Raw genomic sequence first — 25,532 nt, forward strand, 5'->3', positions numbered from 1 at the left:
TGAAAAGGTGATGTAATAATTTTGTCATTGGACTAATGCTCCAGAGAGTGTGATTAGTGGTTCACTAATGCCCTGTAGGGAAAGAAATCTGGCGTCCTTCCCTGATCCAACTTGCATGTGCCTCCAGACCTGCAGCATAGTGGTTAACTTTAAACTTCTTAAACAGCCTTGTGAGCAACTTTATTATGTCAAGCCACTCAGTGGTTTACACAGGAGTGCCATCAGCTTCTCACAGTAATTAGCCATGGGCAGTAAGTGTTGGTCTCGCCACTAATACAACAGTCATCTCCTGTGGACAAGTTGCAGAATGTGAAATGAACAATAGCTAAGTACGTGTTGGAAAGAACAATCAGCCCCAACCCTGCCCCTCAATATCTGTTTACACTATAGGTGAGAGGTCGAGGGGAATTCCCTTAGTGATCCCACCTGCAAATTGGCCAGCATTACAGCTGAGGATGAGGGAGTGTTCCAGCAATAACAGTGACAATGCCTCACTGTCCTGACCGGTATTTCCCTCCTACCCCGTCTTACAAGGTCTGCTGCTTTCTACCGACCTCATGAAATTGGAGATGCAGTGAGCCTTGCTCCAGTGAGGGAGAGGAAAACCACTTTGATTCAACATCTTGAACAAGATGTTATTTATTCTCTTTCAGCGGATAAGTACAAGTAACACTGATATGGTGAGCATTGTTACAGAAACTGAGGAAGACCTTGATGCCCTTTAAGATCCAAGGGCCGTCATTCTAATGGGTGGCACTTAACGTACACTTCACCTTTAACCCTTTTAGATATTCACACCATCTTATCAACTTAATGGAATGGTGAGAAACCGAGTTTAGGAGAGTCTGTTGACTATTGGTTCCTTGGTCACTGAATGCTGCTTTGTTCATTTCGTGGAATTCATCAGTGTGATGTGAGCACACGTGGTGTTTCCAGTGCATAAAGTGAAACAGTAACCACAGCCAAATCTCTGGCTAAACAGCACCGTTTATTGGACAACACTGTTTAATGGGATTGGTGCAGTGATGTAGGTTAGGCAATGCTTATTGGAAAGATGCAGCCTATGCTACAGGGTGTAGAGGTGCCAGTGTTGGACTGGTGTGGACAAGGTCAGAAATCACACGACACCGGGTTATAGTCCAAGAGGTTTATTTGAAAACACAAGCTTTTGTAGCCTTACTCCTCCTTGTTACTGAGAGAGGTGGTATCAGACATGGAATTTATAAGTAAAAGATCAAAGGGTCACACCATTAATGATGACGCATTAAACAAACCTAAGATGCTGTTTAAATTTTTAATCACTTAGAAGGTTTTAACTGATTAATATGTCTGTGTAAATCCCCAAATTCCTTTCAAGTTCCTGTCCTGAGAGAACTAAACGTTTTAACAGTGGAAAGAAGAGGTGACATTTCAGGTCAGACAATGCATGTTGGGTGTGAGGCCTTGTTTAGAATCTGTTTGTGTTTCGGTTTGGAGTCAGACTGGTTTTAATTCTAAAGTACGAATTAATAAAGTGTCACATTGACTGACTGTCTATAAGTTGAGTGCTTTTTGAACAAAATAGACTGTATCTGTGAATACAAATCCACCCCATAGATGGGTGTGAGTGTGAGTGTGAGTGTGAGTGTGAGTGTGAGTGTGAGTGTGAGTGTGAGTGTGAGTGTGAGTGTGAGTGTGAGTGTGGCAGAGAGATGGCATTTAACAAGATACTGTGGAGTCAGTGGCTAAATAGGCTGGAAGACATGGCGGAGATCTGTGTGGGTTTGTAGAGAGTGGGACAATGGGGAATGTCGATGATTTTTTTTTGGTTTAGTATCTTCCGAGGAAGCGCACATTCGTGAGAATAATGAAACAAGCCATTACAGGTCACTGCAAAGCATCATGTCAATATGAAGATTGGTGTGCCAATGGCATCCAAACATTATCTGTTTGTTGTTTATTTCTCAGGTCTGCTTCATAGCAGCCATACACCTCATTGGGCAGCGCATGGACTTGTACTCTGCGATCCACGCCTTGTGGCTAACGGTGGTTCTCTGCAGACGCCGGAGAAAGGCCATTGCTGAGATATGGCCCAAATACTGCTGCTTCGTCACCTGTATCATTCCTTTCCAGTACCTGCTGTGCATTGGGATCCCTCCTTCTCTCTGCAAAGGTACACGCTCAAACCACTGGAGTCTTGTTCAACTTGCTGCCAATTAATCAGTCACTTTAACATCACAGTATGGCTTCCCTCCAGCCTCCATGCAGAGTGAGATCAGAAAGACACTGTAAAGGCATTCAATGGAATTCACACATGCTGTCTCTCCCTGATTAACCAGAATTTTTCCAGCTGATCCTGTTACCCCATCCGTGATTATAAACTCCAACAATTTTCCCACTACAGATGTTAGGCCGTAATTCCATGGTAACCCTGTGGGCTCCCCATGTTATTGAATATGGAAGCCTGATTCCAGAATGCCCCTGAAATGCAGTGCGCCCTCTTCCCTCCCGAAACTGCAGCTGAACTGGGTAGTGTACAATGCACAATGTACATGAAAACCCATTCATAGTAGGAATCCGTTCTTCCCAGTAACATATTAATTCCCTGAGGCCTAAAATGTTTGCTACCATCCATTCAGCCTCTCCATTTTGAACATCGGCTACTGATATCCAGATTCGGACCTGGAATACTCTGTGCTGTCTCAGTGTTTCCACAGTATATGCTGGGAATGACACTTAACTCTTACACTAAGCTGGTTCTACTTGTGCCCCTGTGATCTTCCCAGCAAAGTATAGTTATCATTGGTTCCAGTTTCTCAATAGCTAGAGCTTTGCTTTTATAAACTGATTAAGATTAACATCTCTCCTCTCTGATATCCTTCTCAGATTATCCCTGGAGGTCCACCCTCGGACTGAGCTCCAATCTCATTAAGTGGCTTTATCTGCCAGACTTCATAAAGAGACCCAACCCAATGTTCCTGATGTGTAAGTAATCAATTCACCATAGTCTGGTACATTCACACAGCAGGTTATTCCTTCATTTTGGTTTAATATCTGTCATTCTGACATGATAAGGAATTTTTTTCATTTTTAAATCCCAAAATTAATTTAGAAATGAATTTGATAAGGTTCCAATCTCATCATGACAATTCATAGCTGAGCTTCTATTCAAACTTGAGTGGGAATTTCCAATCAGAATCTTTTTAGGAATAAGCTTTGAATGTAATTATGCTTTGGTTTTAAGTTGCAGGTGGGATTGAATTCCTATTTGGATTTGGTTTGAAATGAATGGAATTTGAGTTCAGAGTCAGGATGGGAGGTTCAAGGTCAGGATATGTAGATTGGGGCATGCCTCTTTCTTAACTGTTTACTTAGTTCCTTTTGCAAATCAATATTACAATAATAATTTTGGTTTGATCCCCCACTTCTTCCTCCGTTATATGGATGGCTGTCTTGGCGTTGCCTCGTGCTCCCATGAGGAGCTTGAACAGTTTATTCACTTCACGAACACCTTCCACCCCAACCTTAAGTTCACCTGGACCATCTCCGTTACCCCTCTCTCCTTCCTGGACACCTCTGTCTCCATCTCTGGCAACCACTGCTATCTTTTTCAAGCCTACCGACTCCCTTAGCAGCACCAGTACACCACCTCTCACCTACTTTGCTGCAAAAATGCCATCCCCTGTACCCAATTCCTTCGCCTCTGCCACATTTGCTCCCAAGATGAGGTGTTCCACTCCCAGACGTCCCAGATGTCCTCATTTTTCAAAGACTGCAACTTCCCCTCCACAGAGGTTGAAAGCGCCCTCAACCACATCTCTCATGTTTTCCGCACCTCTCTCCACAACAACAACAAAGACAGAATCCCCGTCATCCTTATGTACCACCTCCCAGATCCAACGCATCATTCTCTGCCACCTCCAATCTAACCCCACTACCTAGGACAATTTCCCCTCCCCACCCTTATCACCAGCCCTCCAGGATCAGCCTGGAATCACCAGGAATCAAAGCTCAGTCTCCAGGACCCCTTTGTGGGTCACAGCAGAGAATGGGGACGTTTGACTTCTTATGCCGAGAAATTAATGAAGGAATAACTGAGGCCCCAACACAGATCCCTGTGGGACCTTACTCCTCACATCCTGCTAATTTGTGTACTTACTCGATATTTGAACTCGCTGTTTCCTGCCACTCAACCAGTTTCCTGCTCAAAGCCCTTAATTCTGTGGGCTCCCATCTTAACTAACAGCCTCTTGTGTGGGACTTTATCAAAAGTCTTCAGGAAGTCCATGTAAGCAATTGATTTACCTCTGTCTACCAACTTTGTCATCTCTTCAAAAAAAATGAGGTTTGTCAGGCATAACACACCCTTCATGTAGCAGTGCTGACTCTCTGATTAACTGAAATTTTTCCAGCTGAACCCGTTACCCCATCCATGATTGTAAGCTCCAACAATTTCCCCACTACAGATGTTAGGCTGTCATTCTGGTCTGCACTTCCCTGGTTCACCTCTGCCAACCTTCTTAAAGAACAGAGTGGCATGAGCAAATTTCCAATCCAGCGATACAACTCCTCACTACTTCCCTGTTTCTGTCCCCCTCCCCAGCGTGTGTTTGCGAGAAGTGCAGGTAAGCAATGCAATAAGCAGAAATCAGTAAGAGGTTCCATAGAAAGAGAGAGTGAGGGGATCAAATGTGAGGAAGCAGGCTGAAGGGAGAGGAAAGCATCTGGCAGAGATGGTGAATGAAGTTCCGTGTGTTTTTAAAAACAGATGGACATTGCTCAGTTGCAACATGCTCTTGGCGCATCCACATTAACTGAGCTACAACAAAATCACACTTTCTATAGAATCCCTGGAGTGTGGAAACAGGCTATTCAGCCCGTCAAGTCCACACTAACCCTCTGAAGATCGTCTCACATCCCTTAATCCTACATGTCCCATGGCTAACCCACCTAACCTGCACATCTCTGGACACGGCGGGCAATTTAGCATGGCCAATCCATCAAAACTGCACATCTTTGACCGTGGGAGGAAACCGGAGCCCCCAAAGGAAGCCCGCACAGACACTGAGAATGTTCAAACTCAACACAGATAGTCCCCTGAGGGTGGAATCAAACCTGTAAGGCAGCAGTGCTAACCACTGAGACACAGTGCCAGCCCTTGAAACCAAATACACTCATGAAGCCTTGTGCTGTGTCCTGCGTTCACGACAGGTGCAATGTAGAACATTACAGCACAGTACAGACCCTTCGGCCCTCGATGTTGTGCCGACCTGTGAAACCAATCTGAAGCTCATCTAACCTACACTATTCCATTATCATCTGTATGTTTATCCAATGACCATTTAAATGACCTTAAACTTGGTGAGTCTACTACTGTTGCAGGCAGGGCATTCCACGCCCTTATTACTCTCTGAGTAAAAAACCCTACCTCTGACATCTGTACAAATGCATGTTTTCTTAACTTTAAATATTTGACAATGCTCAGTCCTGAGTCCCTTCCTGTGTAATCATTGCATTGAGAATAATGGACTGATGGCACTGTTTCTTTGGAAAGTGTATATTTGAGGTGTTCTTTCTGCTTGACCCTGTTAGATGACTTCATGCTACTGTTATACATATCAATGCAGTGGCAAGTATTTGAAGATGAGAACATGGCAGCAATACGGATGACTGCAGGGGACAATGTTGAAATCAGCCGTTGCCTGGATACTGCTACAGTTTATCAGTATATTCCTGTAGCTAACTTCCTGAACTGCAGGTAAACTGTTCCATCACAGTTTCTGAAGCTGCTGTTAGTTATTGAAGTAAGCAAGAGAATCAGAAAGACCAAATGCCAATGATTACCAATGGTTTCCAAATACTGAAGTGTAAAACTGAGACTATCAGGAAAAATTACTTTTATTGAACTGCCAAACTTAGATCTGACATCATACAATAATATTGTCAGGGGTCAGATCTTACCTCAGACTGGATACAGTTCAGGGTCTGATCTCATCCCAGATTGGGCACAGTATAGAGCCAGACTCCACCCAAACTGAGCGCTGTACAAGATCAGACATCATCTCTGACTGAGCACTGAACGTGGTTAGATATATCTACTGCCCAGATTCAGCAAGGTATGGAAGAATTCTCTATATTGCCTTTGGAACTGTCCACAGACTGAGGAATAATCTCTGTCCGAATATCCCATATCTGCATGTTGTGCAGAGAGTAACATTTAATTGGAAGCAGTTCTCGAGTGCCATAGTTAGGGTCAGCCTTGCACTCTGTAATATTAATGGAGGCTATGAGACCATTTCCATCACTATACAGATTTCCACAGGATGTGTAAAACCAACCCAAAACATTAGCTGGGTTTGGATTAGCAAAAGAATGTTAGAAGAAAATATAGGTGGATTGTTGCGTCTGTTTACTTCCAGTGAGTTTTATAACATGGTGGATTTATTTTTCCAGGTCATACTTGGATATGCTGAAAGTAGTTGTGTTCAGCTACTTGTTCTGGTTTGTGCTGTGTCTAATCTTCATCACTGGGACAAGCAGAATCAACATCTTCTGTATGGGTTACCTGGTTGCCTGTTTCTACTTCATGTTCTTCGGAGGACAGCTGCTCCTAAAGCCAGTCAAGGTCATCCTCAGGCGCTGGGACTATCTGATAGGCTACACTATCCTGGTGATAGTGATAAAGAATGTATTTGCAGTATGTATCTTTACTCTGCCTGATCTTACACACTGGCATAGTCCATCCCTGATCAAGAGACCTTGTTTAGACTCAGGTGGCTACCCAACTTATCTCTCCTGTGAGACACTGGCTAATTTTGAACAGTTAATTCTTGGGATGCCCATTCCTAAATGCCCACGATAAGGTGGTGGTGAGCTACTGCCTTGAACCACTGCAGTTCATTTTCTGTAGGTAGACCCACAGTGCTGTGAGAGAGGAAGTTCCAGGACTTTAGCCCAGTGACACTGAAGGAACAGTAATATAAGTCTTCATGATGGCTGTTGTGAAATTTGAGGATATTTTGCAGGTGAAGTTTCCAAAACATTTTCTCACCTTGACGTTTTAGGTGCTGTGGGTTATATTTTGAGGTTTGGGATGGTTTAAACCACATTGTGAGGTAAATGTGTATCTTCACTGCATGGACAGAAATTGGTCCAGCAGGTCACATCATTAGTTTTCAATTGGTCCAGGTTCCAATTTTCTCCTAGTGATTGCCTTCACCATACTTTTCTACTCTAGAATTAGAAAGTCAGTGAGCTTTCATTGATTTAAATGAATGTGATTCAATGATGTGGTAGATTATACAAAACCTGGCGTAAGAGTTTGAATGAATAGAGTCTCTGGGTGGAAGTTTGAGGAGATGTATGAGGAAGGAGATAACTGGGTGCAGGAGAAACCAAGGCCAACGTAATAGAAAGAGCTGAGCTTGAGGGAAGGCTTTTTTGAAGCATAAACACCAGTATGGACTATGAATAGCCTGAGTCTGGGGTGAATATTGTGTAATTAAAAGTATAAAGGGGAAGGCTTAATGGGAAGCCTTTTGAAAATAAATTCTTTCACAGGATGTGGGAGCTGCTGACTAGGTCCCCTGACCCAACCCTAATGTATAGGGACAACTATGGAATCTCCTGCCACTGGTAGGTATTGTAGAGGGATACCAGGAGGAATCAAACAACAATAAAAATATTTCAGAGATGGTAGCAGCTGCAGATGCTGGAGTATCTGAGATAACAAGATGTAGAGCTGGATGAACACAGCAGGCCAAGCAGCATCATAGGAGCAGGAAGGCTGACGTTTCGGGCCTAGGCGGTTTTCTGAAGAAGGGTCTAGGCCTGAAACGTCAGCCTTCCTGCTCCTCAGATGCTGCTTGACCTGCTGTGTTCATCCAGCTCAACACATTGTTCTCAAAACTAAAAAGATGATTTGTGAAGGTTGTGGCAAGACAACGAGAATGTTACATCTAGGTTCAACAAACATACGTGAGACACCATGATCTTCCAGTGCTGGGCAATTACACTCATACAAAGGCTGCAGGTATTCTAATTAATCTGTTCAGCGATATCATTACACACCTCTGGAGCAGCTGGGATTTGAACCTGGCTCTCCTGGCTCAGAGGGAGAGATACTACTGCTGTACAGCAAGTGAGCACACCAGGCCGTATACTTAAACAGGAACAGCTGCTGAGGCAGAAAAGTCTGTGTAAGCACAAATGCAGGTTTAACTAATTAGACAACCCAAAAATCAATGAATACCTAGCTAAGTATATGCACTTAACTAAGGGCTGTTGTGGTGTAGTGACAATGGGTAATGGCCCTACCTCTGGGTTAGGAGGCCCAGATTCAAATCCCACCTGTTCTAGAGGTATGAGGTAACATCTCTGAACAGGTTAATTTTAATACAAAATCTGTATATTTTCCATATAGCTTAATGTCTTAGTTCAAATAATGAAAACCTGACCGGCTATATGTACATAGCCACATTTCTACACTTAGCCAAATATTTTAAGCAACTGTTTTCCCTTGACCAAAATTGTATACTTAACCATCAAGAATATGTATTTAACCAAGTATGTGCATTTAGCCGAGAATGTTCACTAAACTGATATGTATACTTAAGCAGTGATATCTGCTCAATGGAACTAATCATTGAGCCAGGGATAGTAGGAACTGCAGATGCTGCAGAATCTGCGATAACAAGGTGTAGAGCTGGATGAACACAGCAGGCCAAGCAGCATCGGAGGAGCAGGAAAGCTGACGTTTCGGGCTTAGACTCTTCTTCCCGAAACATCAGCCTTCCTGCTCCTCTGATGCTGCTTGGCCTGCTGTGTTCATTCTAGCTTTACACCTTGTTATCTCTAATCATTGAGCCAGTTCTTTGTACATTGAGGGGGTAGTGGATAGATTCTTCACTGGTACAGGAATCTAATGGTTATTAGGGATGGGCAGGGAAATAGAGCTGAATCCACTATCAGTTGAAATATGATGTGATTGAAGGCAAAGCAGGTTCTGGGGACCGTACGGTCATCTCCGGATCCACATTCACATGTTGATTTATGTTCCTGGGTGTTGGTTCTCACTTTATTGATTTCCAGTACAAGTGAGAAGGAACTTCAAGCTGACAAAGGGACAGTAGGATTTGAGCCCCTGGCTTACTTAACACTGAGAGCACAGAATGACTGCTACTGTAAAAACTGGAAACTCTATTGCGAACTTAGTCAGAGTTTATTAACCAGAAACTGCTCTCTGGCAGATTGGCTCCTGTGTCTACTTGAAGAGTTTGCTTAAGAAGAACTGCTGGATGGTGCAGATGTTTGGCATGGCCTGCACAATCAAAGATTATGATCTCCGTAAGTGACACTGTTTCATCTATTGCTCAGTAAAGTTAGAAAGAAATAAACTCCTTAGATAGGGATGCGGGGTCAGGACCGATTCACTGGCTCTGCTTGTCTAGCGTACCGTTTTGAATAACACAAAAATATTCTTCAAATATATATGTAAGATAGGCAGGTCAATCTATTCTGTCCCAGCAAAAACTCCATGATAGCAAAAACTACGGATACTGGAGTCAGAGTCGATACAGTGTGGAGCTGGAGGACCTAGGCCCAAAACGTGGACTTTCCTGCTCCTCTGCTGCCTGATCTGCTGTGTTCCTCCAGCTCCATAATGTATCGACCAGCACAACTCCATTCCCTAGTCACTGACCTTGTCCAACCCTTTGGACCCAGCCTGATGCCAAACCAGACTCTTCCCACTCCAGCATGCTGTTTGACACCAGTTAAAACTAAACCTGTTTAACCCTAAGCTTCACTAAAGTATCGTAATGTGCACAAACTTTTGTTCACTTGAACTGCTCTGCTCACCAACCTACTTTGGTTCTGATTTGGCAAGGTGTCAGTTTTAAAATCACTCTGCATTTTCCAATCCCTCCATGACCTCCACTCATTTCTATCTCTAATCTTCTCGAGTCTAATAAATCTCAAAGATCTCTACACATGTCCAATTCCAGTTTCTTGCACACTTCCTTGATTTCAGCTGCATTATTGGCAGTTTCACAGTCAGCACTGAGCTCTGAAACTTTGCCCCATCCCAACCTCTCCGTGTGCTGTTGCCTTCAGCATTAAGACTAGATTCCCTATAGTGTGGAAACAGGCCCTTTGGCCTGACCAGTTCACACCGCCCCTTGGAGCATCCCACCCAGACCCATCCCCCTATAACCCACACACCACTGAACACTATGGACAATTTAGCATGACCAATCCACCAAGCTGCACATCTTTGGACTGTGGGAGGAAACCGGAGCACCCGGAGGAAACCCACACAGGCACAGGGAGAATGTGCAAACTCCACACAGACAGTCGCCCGAGGCTGGAATCGAACCCAGGTCCCTGGCGCTGTGAGGCTGCAGTGCTAACCACTGAGCCACTGTGCTGCCCCAAGAGTCTACTGAAAATCTACTTCTTAGACTTGGCTTTTAGTCACCTTCCTAAATAACATTACTTGGCTCAGTGCCAGATTTTCCTTGCTAACTCCCCCATGAAACAGTGTGGAATGCTTATTGTTGTAAAGGCGCTATATAAATGCAAATATCATTGTCCGACCTCTCAGTGTTTGGCGTTCTAACCTTGATTCCAGTTTGTTAATGAGGTGTTACTAAGTAAAACAGTTGAGGTTAACCCTGATGGATCAGTGCATATATAAATGTGTGGTATTAATTCAAATTGGAATCTGGAGTTCTGGGATTGTATCCTTTGTTGCACAGAGTTAATAAGTGACAGGGAATCTAGGTGGTTTGCATCATTGACCTCAGTGCATCCATAAATTAGCCAAGTTTCTTTCTCATGATCTGTCCAGCAATCTCTGTTAACAAGTTCAGTATTTGGGCATCAATCAAATCAAAGCCAAACAGGAGAATGATCGGTCTGCCAATCGTTCCGATACACAAATGGCTCGTGAGTTCTCTGGTCAGCCTGAACCATGTGATAGCAGCAGGGCAACAACCTCCCAATGTTTGTAAATAAACACTCCATGGGCAGGTTCTTGCCAAGATCTAGTGTCATTGTTAGTTTGAGGGACTAGCACACAGAAAACACACAACACAGACACTCTCTGATGAAGGGTCTAGGCCCGAAACGTCAGCTTTTGTGCTCCTGAGATGCTGCTTGGCCTGCTGTGTTCATCCAGCCTCACATTTTATTATCTTGGAATCTCCAGCATCTGCAGTTCCCATTATCTCCAACACAGACACTGTTATGTGTTGTCTATCTTGTTAAATGCCATTTCCCTCCCTCCCTCTGCCTGTCTGTCTCTCTCTCTCTCTCTGTCGCACACACACACACACACACACACACACACACACGCGCGCATGTGCATGTAATAGCTGTGAGGACAACATCTGGGATTCTTAAACTTAACCCTAACATGATTTGGGATCTGCACAAGAGGAGGGGAGACTGGAGAAGTTCCTGATGTGAATAAGTTGTCATGTGAAAGTTTGAATCGTTGTGTGTTGAGGTTCCAGTGACATGCATAGTGATGGGCAGATGTTGAATCAACCCTTTTTGAATGGAAGACTGCAAGATATTGATGAAATTTGTGGATATTTAAACTCCAAAGGTGGTATAAAACAATGGTTGGCTGCTTGACTTTGCCCTGTATCTGTGTCTGACTTTGATTCCTGGGCAGACCAAGGAACAAATTTGTAAGTAACAGGTCTGTTATTTTTCATTGTTCTGAAGTATTCCATGTTCCTCTGCAGCTTATGTCGCCTGCAGTAGTCTTCAATTTGCTTGGGTAGGAATCAATAATGGCCCATGATCCTGATCTCAGTGCGTTGACTGTATTGTTGGAAAGTGTATATTTGTGCTGCCAGTCTTGTTGAACAATGTACCAGCTCTCACTACCCTGGTGCACTTGTTCATAAACACTGGCTGGAAAGACATTGAGAGGCATGTGGTGCCCGTTGAACCTTAGGGCCTAATGATAAGGTCCGGGGGAGCGTTGCTGAACAAGGAGACTGAAGGGTCTAGGCCCGAAACGTCAGCTTTTGTGCTCCTAAGATGCTGCTTGGCCTGCTGTGTTCATCCAGCTTCACACTTTGTTATCTCTGCTATAATGCATGTTTCTTCAAAGCAACTTGGCTTTAACACGATGGAAGAACTTAAGACCACTATTTATAAAACGCGAACTTTCCTTATACCTGTACTAGCTATACCCCGATTCTGGCCCCATTAGTTTAAATGGCAGAGGTAATGATTGATTTTCTGATCTCACAAGATCACATGAGAACAGAACTATAGTGTTACAGCGGAACCGTAGTGTTACAGCGGAACCATAGTGTTACGCCGGAACTATACAAAGAACAAATTACAGCACAGGAACAGGCCCTTCGGCCCTCCAAGCTGCGCTGATCAAGATCCTGTGTCTAACCTGTCATCTATTTTCTAACAGTCTGTGTCTATTTGCTCCCTGCCCATCCATGTACCTGTCCAAGTATATCTTAAAAGACGATAACATGTCTGCGTCTACCACTTCCGCTGGCAACGCGTTACAGGCACCCACCACCCTCTGTGTGAAGAACTTTCGACGCATATCTCTCTTAAACTTTCCTCCTCTCACTTTGAACTCGTGACCCCTAGTAATTGAGTCCCCCACTCTGAGGAAAAAGCTTTTTGCTATCCACCCTGTCTATACCCCTCATGATTTTGTAGACCTCAATCAGGTCCCCCCTCAATCTCTGTCTTTCTAATGAAAATAATCCTAATCTACTGAACCTCTCTTCATAGCTAGATATAGTGTTACACCCTATTATAGGAAAGATGTGGATGCTTTGGAGAGGGTTCAGAGGAGGTTTACCAGGATGCTGCCTGGACTGGAGGGCTTATCTTATGAAGAGAGGTTGACTGAGCTCGGTCTCTTTTCATTGGAGAAAAGGAGGAGGAGAGGGGACCTAATTGAGGTATACAAGATAATGAGAGGCATAGATAGAGTTGATAGCCAGAGACTATTTCCCAGGGCAGAAATGGCTAGCACGAGGGGTCATAGTTTTAAGCTGGTTGGTGGAAAGTATCGAGGGGATGTCAGAGGCAGGTTCTTTACGCAGAGAGTTGTGAGAGCATGGAATGCGTTGCCAGCAGCAGTTGTGGAAGCAAGGTCATTGGGGTCATTTAAGAGACTGCTGGACATGTATATGGTCACAGAAATTTGAGGGTGCATACATGAGGATCAATGGTCGGCACAACATTGTGGGCTGAAGGGCCTGTTCTGTGCTGTACTGTTCTATGTTCTATGTTCTATGTTCTACCAGAACTGATAATTCCTTGAAAGTGGAGTCACAAGTAGATGGCAAAGTGAAGAAAGATTTTGGTGCACTTGCCTTGAGTGTAGGAGCTGGGAGGTCCTGTTGCGGCTGCACAAGACCTTGGGTAGGCCACTTTTGCGTTCAACTCTGTCCCTGCTATAGGAAGGATGTTGTGGAACTTGAAAGGCTTCAGAAAAGATTAACAAGGATTTTGCCAGGGTTGGAGGGTTTGAGCTACAGGGAGAGGCTGAATAGACTGGGGCTGTTTTCCCCTGAAGCATCAGAGACTGAGGGTGACCTTATAGAAGTTTATAAAATCATGAGGGGCATGGATAGGGTGAATAGCCAAGGTCTTTTCCCCAGGGCTGGGGAATCCAAAACTAGAGGGTATAGGTTTAAGGTGAGAGGGGGTACACCTAAAAGGGAACTAAGGGCACCTTTTTCATGCAGAGGGTGGTGTGAGTACGGAATGAGCTGCCAGAGGAAGTGGTGAGGCTGTTACAATAATAACTCTTAAAAGGCACCTGGATGGTACATGAATAAGAAGGATTTCAAGGGACATGGGCTTAATGCTGGCAAGTGGGACTAGATTAATTTAGGATATCTGGTCAACAGGGACGAGTTGGATGGTGGGGGGAGTGGTGCATTGGGGGGCTGTATGCATGCTGTACATTTCTGTGACTGTCAATTACACATTGATTTTTAATGAAAGTTTACCATGTTTTTGGTATGTGTTTTCAGCGAATGCAGATGATTTGCTTGAAAACTGTGGGGTCCCAAATAAGCAGGCAGGCATTATTTGGGACAGTACCTGCTTCCTCTTCCTACTAGCCCAGAGGCGAGTCTTCCTGAGTTACTATTTTCTCCATGTTGTGGCAGACCTAAAGGCTTCCAAACTGCTGGCAGCGAGGTAAGAATGCAGACCTGGAACAAAACATATTTTATTGTGGGCTCAGGCTCAATAACTCCAACAGGAGCTCTTGCAACAATATTCACATCATTGAGATCGGACCCTCCTCAGCTGACTGGTGCCATGACTGGCGAACTTACTCCCTGTTTTGCTGTAAAACCAGACACATTAGGAGGGTCCCTATTTCAATTTCTGGTCAAAACTGAATTAGCTGCTCTTACCTGGAATGATAATCAGTATCCTTGCTTTCCTCAGCATTTAATTCCAGCCATTAACTGGATATTCCATGGGTGGGGACATGATTGGACTCAACCATTCATTAAATAATGTCATGGGATCTTAAACATCAGTCCAAACAGTTAACTAAGGTTTAAATCAGAGGCTATTACCCCCACAGTGCAGCACTCACTCAACAATGCTTTGAAATATTAGTTTTGATTATATGACCAAGTCCTAGCTTCAGTTTGAATTCACAGCCTTTTGAATCAAAATAAAGACTAACTAATGGAACCTAGTTAGATAGTAAACTAATGGATTTTTCAGATTCCATGACAATTTTGTTACTATGACTCCACTGTGCAAATATCATGTTTCTTAAGGAACAGCAATGGGGCAGCACAGTGGCTCAGTGGTTAGTACTGCTGCCTCACAGCCCCAGGGACCTGGGTTCGATTCCACCCTTGGGTGACTCTCTGTACAGAGTTGGCACGTTCTCCGTGTCTGTGAGGGGTTCCTCCAGGTGGTCTGGTCTCCTCCCACTGTCCAAAGATGTGCGGGGTAGGTGGCTTGGCCATGCAAAATTGCCCATAGTGTTCAGGGATGTGTGGATTGGCTATGGTGGAGGCAGGGATAGGGGAGTGAGCCTGGATGAGATGCTTTTCAGAGGGTCGGCGTAGACTCAATGGGCTGAATAGCCTTCTCCCACACTGTAGGAATTCTGTGATTCTGTATGATTATAAAATCAATCTACATTTCAAAACAAAAGACTGAGAGATCTACAGGAAAGTATGTAAATGTAAATCTCAGAAATTTCACTGAGCAAGCCATCATTGAACGATATTATTTACACCTCCCAACAGATTGGGCATTTTCCTCCCTGCTGTCCTACGAGAACAACATTCTACATTACCTCCTCATTTAAAAAAAACTTGGATAATAAAAATCACATGATACCTGTGCACAATTCAAGGGCAGACTGGGGCAGTAATCGAGAGGCATAGGATAATGCTCTGGTGAAATGGGTTTGAATCCCACCGCAGCAGATGGCTAAATTTGAATTCAGTAAAAGGCAAGGTGTTAAAGCTGGCTTAATGATGACCTAGTACCCACTGTCAACACTCATAAATAGTCAACTAGTTGACTCATGTCCTTTAGGGAATGACAACTGTTAAACGTACCTGTCTGGCCCACGTGTGATGCCAGAACAACAGCAATCCCTGGATCACGGGAAAGTTGATGAACAGAGAGATCTGGGTGTTCAGGTCCATTGTTCCCTGAAGGTGGCAACGCAGGTGGACAGTGTGGTCAAGAAGGCATACGGCATGCTTTCCTTCATTGGACGGGCTATTGAGTACAAGAGTTGGCAGGTCATGTTGCAGTTGTATAGGACTTTGGTTCAACCACATTTGGAGTACTGTGTACAGTTCTGGTCGCCACATTACCAAAAGGATGTGGATGCTTTGGAGAGGGTGCAGAGGAGGTTCACCAGGATGTTGCCCGGTATGGAGGCCGCTAGCTATGAAGAGAGGTTGAGTAGATTAGGATTATTTTCATTTGAAAGACGGAGATTGAGGGGGGACCTGACTGAGGTCTACAAAATCATGAGGGGTATAGACAAGGTGGATAGCAAGAAGCTTTTTTCCCCAGAGTGGGGGACTCAGTTACTAGGGGTCATAATTTCAAGGTGCAAGGGGAAAAGTTTAGGAGAGATATGCGTGGAAAGTTCTTTACACAGAGGGTGGTGGATGCCTGGAAAGCGTTGCCAGTGGAGGTGGTAGAGATGGGCACAGTAGCGTAATTTAACATGTATCTAGACAGATACATGAATGGGCAGGGACCAGAGGTATACAGACCCTCGGAAAATAGGCAACAGGTTTAGATAGAGGATCTGGATTGGTGCAGGCTTGGAGAGCTGAAGGGCCTGTTCCTGTGCTGTAATTTTCTTTGTTCTTTGCTCAATCTGGTTGAGTTATCACAGCCCTCTGGGCCATTAGGGATGAGCAATATCTAATTGCTGGACTAGCCAGGAAGACTAACATCCCATAATGGAAATAAAAAAAGTACATTCCGAGCATATCGTATGGCTAAACTAATACTTTACAATTCACAGGTACATATTGAGGTTTTGTTTTGTAATTAAAGCTAAAACCTATCTGGTCAATATTTCAAGAGTGGTTTACATATTTTAAAAATAAGTTTACTTAGTACCAGCATGTCTTTGACACCAATATCAGCATTTGGTAAGAATTACTGAAAAGAGCTCATTCCTTTTCCTTTCTTTTAATTAAACTGCCGGACTGCTGTAATTTTCTCAGAGTGCGGCCTCCAAGGGCAGTTAGAGATATTGACGAGTTGGTGAAGTGGGAATATGTCTCAGATTGAGAAGTGATCTGACCTTATCACAGTCTTTTTATCCAATGGTCAAACACGAGGGGAACAATTGTATATGTGTGTGGGAGATGTGAGCTGTGGGTAAATGTGTGGCATTATCAGGCGACAATTTCAGCAATGCCTATCCCGATATCAAGATCATTTTGTTCCGTCTTTTATGCTTTGCCCAAGTGGCAATGGTGAGAGTCTCACTGGGCAGTGGCAAGATGTCAAGTGACACTCATTGTTTGTTAAATGACTTGGTAATGCCACAACTCCCCTCGTTAATATTCAGACTGCCATCTTGCCAAACTCAACAAATAAGCTCGACATCAGGAAAATTCACCAGGAAACTGGGGTGTGTACTCATGATTTCAGCTTGCGATTTGTTCCCAATGACCTCTCTGTAGGAAACAAGGCACCAACATCACAGTGCCCTTTGGACACTGTCCTCATTCATAGAGGTTGGCATCCAACATGTGCCAATCTCTAAGCACCATCATGGTATATCTCTGATTCTGCACTTGAATGTTGGCCCGGTAACTCTGATTTTAATGGTTCAGATGCTGTGTGCTCAGGAACATGCACCCAGCTTGGGGACTGGACTAGGTTACATTTCCAGGCCCTTTGCTAGTGGTCATAGCACTCACTTACTGTAAACCTACATGGAGGCTAACAGCAGCTGTACCTGGCTTTGCCTTGCCTTTGTATTGCTTTTCCCCCTCAGCTGGAGATATGAAGCTCATCTTACTGCTGTCATGCTGTACTGTTCAGTGCAAACAATGCTAGGCAATTTGCCATAGTCATCAGTACCGTCAAGGAAGCTGGCTTTCACTCGGGGGCTGCTGGCACAATAAATCAAAGGCAGCCTCCGATACCAGTCCAGGCCCTGCTCGGAGAGTTGAGGGTTAGGAACCTCTCATAAGGAGTGAGGAGTGGAATATTGGGCAGCTCAGCACTCATCTTGATTCTTGAGCGGCAGATACTGTATTATGGGAGAGTATGTGATGTGATGCATTTTGGTTGGAAGAACACAGAAAGACGATAGAAAAGAGAGGGTACAATTCCATAATGGATGTGGGGGCAAAGGGCCTGGATGTACATGTGTACAGATCATTGAAGGTGCAGGACAGGTGGAGAAAGCAGGAGGTAGAGCTTAATGGTCTCAGCTTGATTAACAGGGGCACAAATTACAAGAGCAAGGAAACGATGTTGAACTTGTACAAGCCACTTGTTAGATCTTGGCTGGAGTATTGTGAACAGCTTTGGGCGCCACCTTCAAGGAAAGATGTGAATGTATTGGAGAAAGTGCAGAAGTGATTTACAAGAATCATTCCAGGAATGACAAAAAACTCAGCGATGCGGATAGATTGAAGAATTCTGAGATAAGAAGGCTGAGAGTAAATTTGAGAGGGGTTCTCAAAATTATGAGTGAGGCTGGGTAGATTAGATAGAGAGAAACCAGCCGCACTTGTAAAAGAGAAAAATGGCGAGAGGGCATAGATTTAAAATGCAACAAAAGCAAGAATGATGTGAGCAAAATCTTTTTCACACAGCGAGTAGTTAGGGTGTGGCAGGCACTGCCTGGAAATGTAGTGGAGCCAGGTTCAACTGAGGCATTTAAGAGCAGCCACTGATGATTATTTGGATAGAAATGATGTGCAGGGTTATGGAAAAAAGGCAGGAGATTGGCAGTAGGGAATAGAACCGGTGGAGGTGTGGTGGGTCGAATGGCTGCCTTCTGCATCATATCAGTTCTGTAACTCTGTGATAAAAATGGATGGCGTAGATGTAGCTTGGAAAGTGTCCTGAACAAGGAAATGGCAGCATACAGGATAGGCAGGGTTAATGGTAGTGGTAGGGCAGGATGAGTGTAAATGAAAAAAGATGTTGAGGCAATAGCGAGAGTGGTAGGACATGAGCTGGGGTGGGTACTGTAGCAGAGATAGAGTGAGTGTGGGCTATCAGAGAGATGATGGTCAGTGGAGTTAAATTTAGAATAAAGAACTAGCGCAATGGTCACCAAAAAGCTATTGTCAATTGTTGTAAAATCCCATCTGGTTCACTAACATCCTTTATAGCAGGAAATCTGCCTTCCTGACCTGGCCTGACATACATGTGACTCCAGACCCACAGCAATGTGGTAGGGAAGTTGAAAATTGGAGGGTGTGTTTTTAAGATGAGAGAAGAAAGATTTAGAAGGGAGCTGAGGGGTATGTTTTTCACACAATGGGTAGTTCATATGTGGAATGCCAGAGGAAGTGGTAGATGCAGATTCACTTACAAAATTTAAAAGACATTTGGACAGGTATGTGAATAGGAAAGATTTAGAGGAATATGGGTAAAATGCAGGAAAATGGTACTAGCTCAGTTTGGGAAATTTGCTCAGCTTGCACAAGTTGATCCGAAGGGTCTGTTTCCATGCTGTATGATGCTCTGACTCTACCCTCTGAACAGTTAGGGATGGGCAATAAGTGCTGGCCTCGCTGAATTGATTAAACAAAAACCAGATTCTGAAAATCAAAAATAAGCCCTCAGACCAAGCCCTTGAAGATATTTTGTGCTTGACTTAGTAAGATTTAATTGAACACGCTCAGTTTCAGCTAGATATTATTAAATAACGTTGTTTGCATCTCCTAACGGGGGTGTGACTTCAAACCCACAGCAATGTTCTTGATTCTTCACAGGTCTCTGAAATGACCAAGCAAAGCCGCTTGGTTTAAGGACAATATGGGATGGGCAATAAATGCTGACCTATCTGGCGCTGCCCGCATCCCAAGAGGAAAATAAGTTTTAGTAAAAGCTGTGAATTGATGATCAAATAATGTATAGTTGACCAATACATTACTTCTGTTTGCACAGAGGAGCTGAACTATTTGAAGCTAAAGTTAAGAAAGGAGTTACAGCAAGACTAGAGAAAGAGAGATTATCCATGGAAATGCTGAAAAAACAGTAAGTTTAATAAAAGCGATGTGCGTGTACATACATGAAAGGATACAGTAAAATCTAGAGTTCCTCACCCTCCGATTTAACCCAAAGAGAACAAATTCACAATGTTACTCTAGTGTCTACAGCCCTAACTTCCACTGTGAACCATGATTCGACAGATTGTCTGTCCAGTGGTAACTGTGCTGTCAAATAAAGGTACCAATAGGAGTTATGCTGATGGAAATCCATCAAAAGGAGTGTTGGCCCTTCTGACCATCTTCCTATACATCCCACTAACAACATAAGGACAGCCTGGGGATTAGGTTCCTGGGAGCACCAGTTTAGGCACCTGGGAGAATGTGTCAATGTTAAATTCCTTGGATTGTGTCACATTAATTTCTTCCTGGCATAATAAGGGCGGTGGGGGGGAAGATTATACATTTTGTTGAAATGACTCAATAGACTAGACATAGATAAGATCTCTCCTCTTGATGGGGACTCAAGCGTTGTCCACTGCGATAGACAATCTATGGTTTTAGAGTAGATTTGTAGCTTGATGGATGTGGATGTTGTGCTTGGTTGGCTCGTCAAGCTGGTTCGTTGTTTTTCCGCAGATATTTCATTACCCTGGGTAACACCATCTGTGCAGCCTCCAATGAAGTGCTAGAGACAATGGGAAATACACATGCTGGAGAATCCAAGATAACAAAGTGTGGAGCTGAGTGAACACAGCAGGCCAAGCTTCATGGAGTACCAGGCTTCTAGGAAATCCCGTGCTTGCCTCTGCTTTGCTTGTCCCAGGATCTTGGTGTTGTCCAAATAGAATTGGTGGTTCTCCTTATCCATGTGGATGGAGATGAATGAGTATTGGTTATGTTTTTTTTGTAGTCAATTGGTGTTTGTGTTCTCTTATTGTTAATTCCCTTCCTGTTTGTCCAATGTAGTGTTTGTCACAGTCTCTGCAGGGAATCTTGTAGATGACATTGGTCCTGTCCGTGGTGGGTAATGGGTCTTTAGTTCGGGTGAGCAGTTGTTATAGGGTTGATGTAGGTTTGTGTGCTACTCTGATGCCCAGGGATTGTAGGAGTCTGAAGAAGAATACCTCTTCCAAGCATTCAAAGACAATGGATACCCAAAAAACCGGGTCAGAAGATACCTATTACAGCCACGACACCAGGAAGATACTACACGCCCCGACACACTCATCACACTACCCTACATCAGGCACACATCGTAACTGACCACAAGACTCCTACAACCGCTGGACGTCAAGAGTAGCACACAAACCCACATCAACCCTTCGCCAACTGCTCACCCGAACCAAAGACCCACTACCCACTATGGACAGGACCAATGTCAGATACAAGATTTCTTACAAATACTGCGACAAATATTACATTGGACAAACAGGAAGGAAATTTACAACGAGGGTACATGAACATCAACTGGCTACAAAAAGACACGACCAGTAGTCACTCATCTCTATTCACATGGATAAGGAGAACCACCAATTTGATTGGGACAACACCAGGATCCTGGGACAGGCAAAGCAGAGACAAGCAGGGGAGTTCCTAAAGGCCTGGTGCTCCACTAAGAAAGCCATCAACAAGCACCATAGAGCTCAATATACACTCCACTGCTAAGGAAAGTCGGAAATGAGGTAATCCAGCTCAACGGACTCCAGGTTTAAATAACAGGTGGGAAACACAACAGCGCTTTATCAGAGGCTGCACTGACAATATTACCCAGCAGGGTAATGAAATATCTGTGAAACAACAAACCAACTAACCACAGCTATGAGAGACAACAATAAATCCAAATGGAATGTCAGCAGAAATTATTTTTCCCAATGAGGGATCATTTCAATAGTGAGGTTTCTTCTAGAGCTAAAATAGGCATTGAACTCAATCATGAGGGCTATTGACTGGGCCATCAATGCTACGGCTACAATTACAATGAGCTGATGGATAAATATTGCAGCTAGATGAGAGACCAAGGACGCGGAGTACAGCAGGCTGTGCTGTCAATGGGTTAATTAGAGATTAGTTGTGCTCCATTGTGTGAGAAAGCAATAGGGAATTATTTTTCCTCTTTTCTGAATTTTCTTCTCCTAAAATAACTGCACAGAGGCCAGTATCTTGTCACCAGATCACCCTATATTCACGCATGGCAAGTTTTTGACTCTGCTCCAGCTATATCAGAATGAATGACATACTCTTTTTTTTTAATCTGTCAGCCAGGGCTCCCTGATTAGATCAGATTAACAGTCCCAATCAGGGAGCTCCTATTCTACCAGGACCACCTGGCTAACCTTGTTACAATCGTGACACTTTTTCTTCTCATTTTTCCTCTTCTTCCTCCATCCCTTTACATGAGGATGGAAAGGATCAGAGCAAAACAGAAGCACCAACAAATGTTGACACTAGTGCCAAAACCTGGTGAGACATCTCACAGAGTCAATCGGTTCGAAGCAGAGAATCAGGGAGTGTGTTCAGGTATGTCTCCTTTCTTCAGAGTATTTCAAGGTGAATAATTAACTCAATGGTCACAAATGGTACCAGCTTTTCCCATGATATGGAGGAGAAATTTCCACTGAGGGTAAAGAATCTGTGGAATTCATGAACACAGAAGGGTGTCGAGGCTGGATCATTAAGTATATTCAAGGCAGAAAGACAGATTTTTAATTAATAAGACAGTGAAGAGTTATAGAAAAAATACAAGAATGTTGAATTGAAGATTATCAAATCAGTGATGATCTCATTGAATGGCAGAACATAGTCGATGGGCCAAACAGCTTACTTTCTGCACCCAAGTCTGTGGTCACATGGAGACTACTGTAGCCTGTTGGGAGAGGTAGCCCTATAACTATAGGCAGGGATCCTGTGCTTTTGGCTCCATATTAATTTCTGTGCCATGTGATTCATATTCTGCTGAGTTTCTGATTATGTCTAACTGGTAAAAATCTGTGGTTTGCTAAGTTTTAGCTCTTGTAGCTCTATCCTAAATAAGACCATAAGACATAGGAGCAAAATTAGGCCATTTGGCCCATTACGTTTGCTCCACCATTTGATCAAGTTTGATATGTTTGTGAATCCCATTCTCCTGACTTCTCCCCATATACCTTGATCCCCTTATTAATCAAGGACCTAGCTATCTCTGTCTTAAATACACTCAATGATTTGGACTCTACAGATGCCTGTGGCAATGAGTTCCCCACATTCACCACCCTCTGACTGGAGAAATTCCTCCTTATCTCAGTCCTAAAGGGGCGTCATTTCACTTTGAGGCTGTGCCCTTGGGTCCAAGTCTCTCCTGTTAGTGGAAGTATCTTCTCCTTGGCCACTCTATCCAGGACTCTCAGTATTCTTTGAGTTTCAATCAGATCCTCCCTCATCCTTCTAAACCCCATTTGAGCATAGACCTCCACTGCTCCTCAGCTGACAAGCCCTTCACTCCCGGGGTCATTCTTTTAAACCTCCTGTGGACCCCTCCAACACCACAAGATCATTCCTTAGATAGGGGGCCCAAAACCGCTCTCAATATTACAAATTGAGGGGAGGCAATAGCCTAGTGGTATTATCGCTGGACTGTTAATCCAGAGACCCGGATAATGTTCCTGGGGCCTGGGTGTGAATCCCACCACAGCAGATGGTGGAATTTGAATTTAAAAAAATCTGGAATTAACAATCTAATAATCTAAGGGCGGCGCGGTGGCTCAGTGGTTAACACTGCTGCCTCACAGCACCAGGGGACCCGGGTTTGATCCCACCCTTAGTTCTGTGTGGAGTTTGCACGTTTTTCCCTGTCTGTGTGGGTTTCCTCTGGATGCTCTGGTTTCCTGCCAAAGTCCAAAGATGTGCAGGTTAGGTGGATTGACCATGCTAAATTGCCCGTAGTGTTCAGGGGTGTGTAGATTAGGTGGGTTATAGGGGGCTGGGTCTGGGTGGGATGTTGTGAGGGTCAGTGACTTGTTGGGCCGAAGGGCCTGTTTCCACACTGTAGGGATTCTATTCTATGATCTGTAATGACCATGAATTGATTGTTGGTAAAACTTATCTGGTTCAATAATGTCCTTTTAGGAAGGAAACTGCCATCCTTACCTGGTCTGGCCTATATGTGATTCCAGACCCACAGCAATGTGGTTGACTCTTAACTGTCCTTTGGGCAATTAGGGAGGGGCAATAAATGCTGCCTATCCAGCGACACCCTTATCCTGTGAATGAATAAAATAAATCTGGCCACAGCAGAGCAGTACAACTCTGCTCTGGTATTCTAGCTCTACTGAGATGAATGCTAACATTGCATTTGCTTTTCTAACTGCCAACTAAACCAGCATGTTAATGTTAAGAGAATTCTGAGCTAGGATTCTTTAGTCACTTTGTGCTTCAGATTTTTGAAATCTTTCCCCACTTAGAATAGTCTGTCCTTCTATTCTTCCTAGTGAAGTGCATAACCTCACACTTTCCCACATTGTATTCCATCTGCCAACTCTTTGCCTACTCAGCTAACCTGTTCACATCCTTGTGCAGCCTCCCCACTTCCTCAGCACTGCCTGATCCTCCAACCATCCTGGTGTCATCTGTAAACATAGCGACAATGCCCTCAGTTCCTTCATCCAGGTTGTTAGTATATAACACAAATGCATTAATGTTATACATGAACATGTGGCCCCAGTACAGATGTGAAACTCCACTGGTCACCAGCTGCCATCCTGAATAAGACCCCTTTTATCCCCACTCTCTGCCTTCTGCCAATCAGCCAATCCTCTAGTCATGCCAGTACCTTACACCTAACACCATGGGCTCTTGTCTTATTTAGCAGCCTCCTATACGGCACCTTGTCAAAGGCCTTCTGGAAATCCAAATAGATCATGTCCAGTGGCTTTCCCTAATCTAACTTGCTTGCTACCTCCTCAAAGAATTCAAACAGGTTTGTATCCATGAGTTCCTCTTGACAAAACCATGACCCAGCATTATTTTACTCTGCATTTCCAAGTACTCTTCAATCTCATCCTTAATAATGGACTCTAAAATCTTACCGACTGAGGTCAGGCTAACTGACTATAGTTTTCTGTCTTCTGCCTCCCTCTCTTCTTAAACAGAGATGTTATATTAGTCATTTTCTAGTCTTTTGGTACCCTCCCTGATGTCAGTTATTCCTGAAAGATCAGCAGCAATGCCTCTACAATCACCTCAGCTATCTCCTTCAGAACCCTGGGGTGTAGTCCATCTGGTCAGTGTGATTTACCCACCTCCAGACCACTTAACTTCCCCAGCACCTTCTCTTTAATGATAGGCACTGCACTTCCCTCTGTTCCCCCCGACTCTCTGGAAATTCTGGGTATGCTGCTGGTGTCTTTACGAAGCAGTTATTCGGTTCCTCCACCATGTCTTTGTTCTGCTTTACTTCTTCTCCAGCCTCACTTTCCAAAGTCCAATGTCCACTTTTACATCTTCTTAACTTTCAGATATCTAAAGAAAACTCTTGCAATTTTCTTTTATATTACTAGCCAGCTTGCCCTCCTATTTCATCCTCTGCCTGCTTATTGCCTTTGTAGCTGTTCTGTGTTGGTTTTTTTAAAGGCTTCCCACTGATCTTCACCACATTGTATGCATCTTCTCTTGCTGTTATGCTATGCCTGACTTCCCTTGTCAGCCATGGTTGTCTTGTCCTCTCCTTTGTGTGTTTCTCCCTCCTCTGCTCTGCCTCCCAAGTTACCTCCAGAAACTCCAACCATTAGTGTTCTACCGTCTTCCCTGCTAGGCTCCTCTTCCAACCAACACTGGCCAGTCCCTCCCTAATGTCTTTGCAGTTCCCTTTACTCAATTGTA

General features: G+C 43.9%; 1 protein-coding gene across 1 annotated transcript in view; it reads left to right on the top strand.

Moving 5' to 3' along the window:
- The window catches only part of LOC125461205 (piezo-type mechanosensitive ion channel component 2-like), a 205,327-nt gene that overhangs the window by 85,055 nt on the left and 94,740 nt on the right, over positions 1-25,532 (top strand). Inside the window, exons 23-30 of the mRNA XM_048549712.2 lie at positions 1,948-2,152; positions 2,866-2,964; positions 5,572-5,737; positions 6,433-6,676; positions 9,228-9,324; positions 14,016-14,184; positions 19,636-19,725; positions 22,078-22,196. Coding sequence (XP_048405669.2) covers positions 1,948-2,152; positions 2,866-2,964; positions 5,572-5,737; positions 6,433-6,676; positions 9,228-9,324; positions 14,016-14,184; positions 19,636-19,725; positions 22,078-22,196 — 1,189 coding nt within the window. The remainder of the gene's footprint in view (positions 1-1,947; positions 2,153-2,865; positions 2,965-5,571; positions 5,738-6,432; positions 6,677-9,227; positions 9,325-14,015; positions 14,185-19,635; positions 19,726-22,077; positions 22,197-25,532) is intronic.

The sequence above is a fragment of the Stegostoma tigrinum genome, chromosome 19 (assembly GCF_030684315.1).
Source record: "Stegostoma tigrinum isolate sSteTig4 chromosome 19, sSteTig4.hap1, whole genome shotgun sequence".
Lineage (NCBI taxonomy): Eukaryota > Metazoa > Chordata > Chondrichthyes > Orectolobiformes > Stegostomatidae > Stegostoma > Stegostoma tigrinum.